This window comes from Morus notabilis, unplaced genomic scaffold (genome assembly GCF_000414095.1).
Source record: "Morus notabilis unplaced genomic scaffold, ASM41409v2 Scaffold1692, whole genome shotgun sequence".
NCBI classification, from domain to species: Eukaryota; Viridiplantae; Streptophyta; class Magnoliopsida; order Rosales; family Moraceae; genus Morus; species Morus notabilis.
In genome coordinates, this window is record NW_010361506.1 from 1 (window position 1) to 8,272 (window position 8,272).

At 34.0% G+C, this 8,272-nt stretch overlaps 2 protein-coding genes across 2 annotated transcripts; one reads left to right on the forward strand and one right to left on the reverse strand.

Moving 5' to 3' along the window:
- The first annotated feature begins 163 nt into the window (after nucleotides 1-163).
- On the forward strand, nucleotides 164-1,093 carry LOC21385085 (B3 domain-containing protein At2g24670). Its single transcript, XM_010099694.1, has one exon. The coding sequence runs from the start codon at nucleotides 164-166 to the stop codon at nucleotides 1,091-1,093; it is 930 nt and encodes a 309-aa protein (XP_010097996.1).
- A 4,428-nt stretch (nucleotides 1,094-5,521) lies between these two features.
- On the reverse strand, nucleotides 5,522-7,822 carry LOC21385086. The gene is made up of 2 exons (XM_010099695.2): nucleotides 7,738-7,822; nucleotides 5,522-7,359 (listed from the first exon to the last, which is right to left on the reverse strand). The coding sequence occupies exon 2, from the start codon at nucleotides 7,296-7,298 to the stop codon at nucleotides 5,901-5,903; it is 1,398 nt and encodes a 465-aa protein (XP_010097997.1). The 5' UTR covers nucleotides 7,299-7,359; nucleotides 7,738-7,822; the 3' UTR covers nucleotides 5,522-5,900.
- Nucleotides 7,823-8,272: the final 450 nt, after the last annotated feature.

Consider the following 8,272-nt stretch of genomic DNA (forward strand, 5'->3'; position numbering starts at 1 on the left):
AAAAAAAAAAAAAGCGCTTCGACTAGGAAAAGGATTAACTATTCTATATAAATCCCAGCCAACACCTCAAAAACCTCATTCAAATTGTTCAACCAGTTTCTCTTTTCAATATAAGTTTTCTCCGCATTCTCTTTTCTTTCCAGTATAGTTTCTCTAGAACATCATGGCTGATCACTTTTCCTACATGGTGGAGCTCTGTTTAAAGATTGCTGAATCAGAAGAAGAACATCCCATTCCTATTGATGATCACGATCCAACTTTTCCCAAGAAGCCCACAAGAAAAAAAATTAGTCCCAAGAATACTACCAATTACCTCCCCAACCTCATGGACAATTTGTCCATTAATGCCGGCCAAGGGTCCGCCAAAAACGACATGAAATCCGCTAGTACTGCTCCGTACTTTACCACGCCAAAGAAGATAAAGGTGCAATACGTAGATACACCGGTGCTAGAGAATAAAACCAACTTAGAAATTGATGATGTATCGCCTGGAGAGAGGAAGAGAGAGCGAAAGAAGGCCGCCAGGAGCCACTTGTCGGATATTAAAACTGATCAGAAGGAAAACTCCGGAACAACAAAGAAGAAGAAGGTGGAGAGGAAGCCGACGAAGACCGTGGTGATAGATGGACCGAACCCGCCACCGGGCATGCCGGAAAATCTTAGGGCTTTGGTGGTGAAACTGCAAGGACGGGACGGTGCTGATGATCATGATCACCACCAAGCTGCAGCGAGACTGATTCTCCAGAAGCAACTGTACCAGAGTGATCTGGAGCCGCAGCAGAGCCGGCTTTCAATGCCGTTGAAGAAGCTGGGTTCGGACGATTTTCTGAGCGAGGAGGAGAAGACGGAGATCGCCAAGAATACTAAAGGCTTTGATGTGAAGGTTATCGAGCCATGTTCGGAGTTGGATATAACGACGATGCATTTGAGGAAGTGGGACTACAATACTAGTAGTTCTTATGTTTTGACAAATAAGTGGATCAATGTTGTTAGAAATCATAAGCTAGTGCCCAAAGAAATTATACAGATTTGGTTTTTCAGGGACAAGAATCAAATGCCCTGCTTTGCCCTAGTCATCCTTGGGAGGGAATAGGTTGCTTGGTTGGCAAGGTAACTGCTTCTTATTAAAATTTTGTTTTCTTTTGTTTTGCTTCTTTTTGAGTAATGAGTATAATTTAATTATTTTAGCCTCTTTAATTATTTTGAAAATTCTTATATGGCCAGCCTGTTATCTATTCGAAATATAATTAACTCACTTATCGTTTATATCTATTTGCTAAGAGATAAATTATGGAACGTAAATCAGGGGTTAATTATTGGATTTGACATATGATCAAAAATGATTTCTATCCTAAAATTCATTATTCTTAAACAACGCATGAGGCATTTGGCACTTCATCATTACGTAGGACTTCATGCATTGAAGATGGTAAGGAAGTAAATTAACCTGAAAATTACCGTGGTACTTGATCTCAATGATCTCTCATGTTCACTTGTAATTTTAGATTATTTTTGTTGGGCTTGTATGATCAGTTCAATGTTCACTATATTTTTTTTTTCTCCCCTAAATGCAAATGTACACAATTCGCTTAAAATTTAAGTGAAAGGACTTCGAATTATTTGATCTCTAACTTTTTTTTAAACTTTGGGGATTGCAAATTTTCCTGTATCATATCTTGGGATTCCATTTCGAACATCTTTTGTAATGCCTACGATTGCCGCAGTGTGGCAAATTAACATGCGATTCCACAAGTCAAACCAACCACGATTAGAATCCCAATGCTTCCATTGCAGCGGGTAAAAGAGTAATTAAACAAATATTGAATAAGAGTGTACTTGAGGATTCACTAGTGGTTGAATATTATTTCGTAAGGGCGTATTCGATTTAATCATACCACGAAATTCTTTAAAAGACATCCCGAGTGAGTTATATACATTTGGGAGAAAGAGGGAAATAGGCTGAGACTTGAGATAAATTAAAATTAATAGGTCAATAGTTTACATAAGTTAATAAATATGCTAAATTACTATTTTTGTCAATAACTTGTCTTGTAATGAACTATAACTTGACAAGTTATTGTCCATAATTCACAATTTTTGTCCATAATTTGTCTGGCTATGAATCATAACTTAACAAGTTTGTCCATAACTTATCTGGTTATGAACCATAACTTGACAAGTTATGACCTATTAATTTCTAAAACTACAAATTAACCTATATACTTTCTTAAGCTTTTCATATTGACCTATTTTCTACTATTTCCGTATATACTTCAGCTCCATGCTTTCTTTCTTTTGAATCAAAATTCAATCAAGTAAAAAAAACAAAGATTTAATTTAATAAATTATTAAATAAATTCTACACTTTATTATTTATTTGGTAGTGACCGGTGGACGTTTAGTAATAGATTCAGAATCATAATTTAAAATTATTCTCGATTTACGTGTATTTTTTGTGAGAAAAAATACTGTAGCGAACTACGAACTATTATTCAAATCATGGTACGAATTATGATTCAGAATCATTCTCAATTTACGTGTGTTATTTAGTTTACAATCAGTTCTTACCAAAGAAAAAAAAAGAATGATCAGTTGTTGAAAATTGGTGGAATATTGTGAATGCAATAAGTTGGTATTGTTTGTTTCTTTTCAAAATTTTGATAAGAAAATCGTTTTGAAACCTTTTTTTGGTATTTCTTACGTGTTAGATAGTCAGCACTGTTTATTAGTTTACGTAACTGTTTCTTATACACCAATCCTAAACTCGCCCCTGGGTTCTCGTCTTTCCTTCTTACAGTTTTGGCATGTTGGGAAATTATATAAAATTTGAGACCCGTTTAGTTCGTTGATTTGAGTTTTTAATTCGCGTTAAGATGTGATTTTATATGAGAGCTTGTTACTGAAGTAAAAAAATTAGATGTAACTATTTCTAAAAATTTTTTACTGTAACAAAACTTAAATTTTAAACTCAAATCAATAAAATTAAGTTTTATCTTCCACGTCAAAGAGATTAAGCGAACAACTTTGACATGTTAAGCTAAGTAAAGGCATGCAATCATAAATAAACACAAACAAAATGCTACTTTTGTATGCATTGCTGGCAATACTGACGAAGCTATGACTTTTCGTTAGGGGATGCTACTAAGTGCAACAATTATTTAAGTAAATTTAAGAATTAATAAAAACTATGGCAGGTTTTTATCAGTTGTAAATAAAATATTTATATAAAAATTAATATTTATTTTAAATAATTTTAAAATCTGTTATTAATTATTTAATTTAATCTCAAAAGGCTGTTATTTACTATAATTTCTAATATTGTATAAGTGCAAAAAAAAAAAAAAAAAAAAGTTGAGGGGCTCGGGCATAAGTAGCTTGGTCTCTCATTGCTGGTAAATCTTGATTTAGCCTAAGTTGCCTTTGGTTGAAGGAAGATAAATTCTTTGCTCAATGAAGTGGTCAAATGTATAATTTTTGGCTTATCAATTTGAAATTTGAATGAACAAGAATGTTGAATTCTTTACTAAGGCCTCGTTCACTTTGCGGATTCGAGTTTTCAATTCGAATTGAGATGTAACATTTTCTGAGAGCTTTTCACTGTAGCAGGAAAAGTTAGATGTGACATTTTCTGAGAGCTTTTTACTGTAGAAACCTAAAACTGAAAACTCGAATCGGTGAAATGAACGAGGCCTAAATTCACGTTACGATTTAGTTTATACACGTAATCACATCAAACGAAGGATTTTCTTTCGTTTTTTTTTAATTCTCTAATTCAAACTTAGTAGACGTTTGATTTATAGATTCAGAATTATTCTCGTTTTACGTGTGTTCTTTGTGAGAGAAAAATAATGTAAAGAATCATGAATCATACTTCAAAATCAAGGACGAATATAGGAAACAAACGTCAAAAAATGAGTTTTTTTTAGTAAGGTTAGAAAAAATAAACCAGTAGTAGTTTTTTATTTTGCGCTATCAAATTTGTTATAAAAATTATCTATTCTACATACTTTTTATGGCAAAGTCTTTAGTCAAGTAGACATCTTTTGCCTGATCAGAACGGCAGTTGTACAACCTAAAGATTTTTTATACATTTACATAACGACAGTTGTACAATTAAGTATAAGTTTTGTATATTTACACGTTATACAATTTAGTATATGCCTTGTACAATTTAGCATATGGAAGTTGTACAATTCAGTATAAGTCTTGTATATTTACATGTAAAGATGTATAAGTTGTACAATAAGTGATTAGTGCATGAAAATGCACCATAAATATTGCTTTTGATTTATATAATATTAAAATATTTAAGCTTTAATTAAACAATTCCATTATTTTTATTCATAATATTTTTAATTGGAATTTGTCTAGTTTTTGCTTAATTATTTGCAGATAAAAAGACGTGAATTATAAGATAAAGTTTCCCTTTTCTATGTATGTTATTCAATCCTCGATGATGACTTGGGGGCTTCATTATCCTTTCAAAGTAGTACGACCATGACTTTGGCTCATTATTCCTTTATTTTGACAAATACACAAATTACAATTTCCAGACGTTTTTATTGCAAGCATAAGTTCACATCAATCGACATCCGTTTAAATTAAGTTACAAACAAAATACGTTTTTCGAATTTTTGTTATTAGCCACACGAAAAGAAAAAATTGAAAAATTGGTAAGGGGTGATAAAAGCTGTTCTTTCTGCTCGATACAATCTTGAGTTTGAATCGGTCCTATTGCAATCGCAAACGAGATTATTTGAGTATGTCCCATTCTATGTTTATTATTCTTATATTTTTAATAAGACAAAACGAAAAATTAATAATAATTCAATTGGGTATGCAATTGAAAAAGGTACTTTTTTTGGTGGAAAAATTGACCCACCAAAACAAGTGTTCCCAAGCAAAAGCACAAATAGGTGAACCATTACAAGGGAAGATGACAAAAGCTAGAAAAGAGTGTAGGATGAAAGATATATTGACAAATCTAACCAAATCCAAATAGTTCAAGAAAATAATCACCGGTTTGAGCTTTCAACAAAAGGGTTTGCTTTCTTTATGCTTTAGGACATATATATAGTGTCTCACGCCATTTTTCAAACATTTCCAGAGATGATTAATATATATACATATATATACATATATATATAAGGTCTCAAGCTCATGCTAAGTGTAAATAAGAAATATGAATGTGGAGAATTCAGCGGCACATTATGAAAAATACCTTATTAATAAGATACAGATTTTGACCGTCAATTCGAAAAAAATTAACACCTCATTAAGAAAAATATGACAATTTAGTAGGATTTTATTTAAATATGACGGTTAAAAACGGTGTGCCGCGACAATTGAAAAAATTGCCACTACCTGCTTCTATGTAGCGAAGATATCCTTGGAGAATTTGAATTTTGGAGCTTAAAGACAATGCTAGATATAGCAATTGCCTCATAGGTTTTGGTTAATTTTATAGGAAACAGAAGGAAAGTAGAACATACAGAAGAAGTAAGCCAGTATTTATGCCACGTAAATTCTTGATGCTTTTAAACTAATTCATAGAAAAAGTCCAATATAACAAGATAATTGCCACTAACCCCAGTACAAATAGAAATGAATTGTTAGGAACAATACATAAAGAAATACTTTACCAAACTTAATTGCAAAGCAAAACACAAGGGAAATCACATTCCCATAACTCTGCAAGGACTGTAACATGTACTAGTCGTGATAATTACTAAAACAAATATATGTGAATTTAAGCAACTATTCACATCAATAACTGTATAATAGTAAATACTACGAAGCCGATTTAAACTTAAGAAGATTTTTGATAAATTAGACTCTATGTACTGCCGCTAAACATAAACTTACCGTCATAAATACTTATTTGCAGCATCAATTAGCAGTCAGAAGAAGGCTCTGCTACCGTAGAAAACCCGCGATCCGTCCTTCTTTTTCTCGACTTCTAGCTTGTTGTTACGGTTTCGAATCATGTCATGACTATGGTCTTCATGTTCCGCCTTGTCAAGGTTCATTGGAAGCTTCATATTTGCCAAGGACTCGGTAAATTGTTGCATACTTCTCATGTACATGTCCACTATCTGCTGCTGCATTGCAGACTGCTCGGCCTCAAGATTCATATTCCCAAGTTGGCCCGAGAACACTTGACCGAATTGAGCAGAACCCGGATTTTTCCCTTCTTTCTTGTTATCCTCCTCTCCTGTGCTCGAGAAATTCGAGTCCTTCTCATCTCCGATTTCCCTTCCCTTCTTCGAAGTCGGAGTGTCGGGGCAACAAGTAATAGTCCCATGGTTTGCTGCCTCCGCGGTTAAGGAAGCGTTGACAGAAATCGATGATTCACCAGCCACTCGGTTCTTCTTCTCAATTGAATCACCCGAATTTCTGTCGCCACTCAAGCTTGTTGTGGTGGAGCTAAAGAAGCCAGAATTCTGAATGCTACTCCCATTAGGAGAGGAAACAATATCACCACTATGAGTTTCCTCGGACGAATTAACAGTCATCTCGCAGTCGTCAACGGACTGAGGAGACACCCCGAGATGAAGAAACGAGGCAACACTACTAGATCCGGGCTTGGAATTAACCGAACCACGCGTGGCCAAATCAAAATACTCGGAAACCATCTGCTGATTCTCCCTCACCACACTGATATCAGGAAACTCAATCCTCGAATACTCGACCGGGTCTAGCATCACCTCCGATGCCTTCCGATCGAGCAGGACAACCTCAGAAGTAATGGATGAACTAGCAGGCGATTCGGATAGTGGATTGAGTGAGGGACTGACAGGCAAAGATGTGTTCAAAGAAAGTGTCAAATGGACAGTCCCGGCCGGGGAATGAAAAAGATCAGTAGAAGATAGGCTATAATCTTGTGTCAACTTTCCTTTTCCAACAAGTTGTGAAATCGGGACAAGAGCAAATCCCAGAAGCTGATCTTCCATGTAGTTTCTAGCTCTGCTAAGCATCCAGATTTCGCATTTGAGGACCGCGTCGAGCTGCGAGATTTTCATCCTCAGGCTCTCGTTGAAGTCCGGGTTCTTCCCACCTCCATTGATGATTCTGGTAGAGAGAGTCTCATCTGGATTGTAAGTGAGAGAAAATTTTGCATACACATCTTGGTTTTCATATATGCATATGTTGTGAATGTTCCTAGCGTGATGGACATAGATTTCAAGAACTCCTGCAAACTCGGACTCTTCTCCGTTTCTGTGATGATCATCATCGTCACTTATTGTGTTTGAGTTGAGATTGTAACGGAATCCCGCTCTCTGATTAAACGAATCCATGAAGAAATGAAAAAGAATCTCCCCTGTTTGAATTTACTTCACCGTTTGTTTTCCAAGAAAGCTAGAAAGAAAAATGGAAAAAATATGCTTTTAATTATTCACTATAACCTTTCAGTAATAAGAATATATATATATATATATATTTATTCATTTTGATTCTTCATTTGGGTATATGTCAAAGCCACTGTGAGGAATTCAATGCATAAACTAAAGAGAGACAGAGAAAATACAAATAGCAGGTCAACACAAAAGAGAGATATATTTCTTTTGATATAGCAAAAACCAGCTACTTGATGATCAAAAATACATTGCAGCTTCTGGTTCCAAATCCACACCTGCCCAACATTGTTGGGTTGTGAAGGAATTTTTCCAAGATCAATAACATTCGAGCATGAGCATAAAAACCAAGCAAAGTGTGGAGAAGGAGAGAGAAACTTACAGTGGAAAAAAAGAAGCTTGCTTTGAGGAAGGTCAAGAGTTGGTATGGCAGTAGGTGGGAGTGAAAGACAGGAAGAAAGGAATGAATGAAGAAAATCAGTGGCAAAATATTGTGATGATGTTACGGTTGTTCTTAAACCACTTTTCTTTCTTTTTATTTTTATTTTTATTTTTTAAGATAAAAAAGAATCATTAGTATCATTTTGTCCTCATCCCAGTTGAGATTTTGAAAATTTTAAGACCGATTAATACCAATAAAACTAAGAGTCTACTCTATAAATAATAATGTATAATCCGTTTATTAATTTAAATTTTTAATTTAAGTTGAGATATAATTTTATATGAAAATTTTTTATTATAATAAAAAAGATTAAATGTGACTAATTTTAAAAAAAATTTATTATAATAAAATTTAAATTTTAAACTCAAATTAATAAAATGAACATAATTTTAATTTTCACTCATATCACTGAAAATACATTAATCGAACGGGTAGAAAGAAAAATATCATTACGGATACACTAATCCCAGTGGTT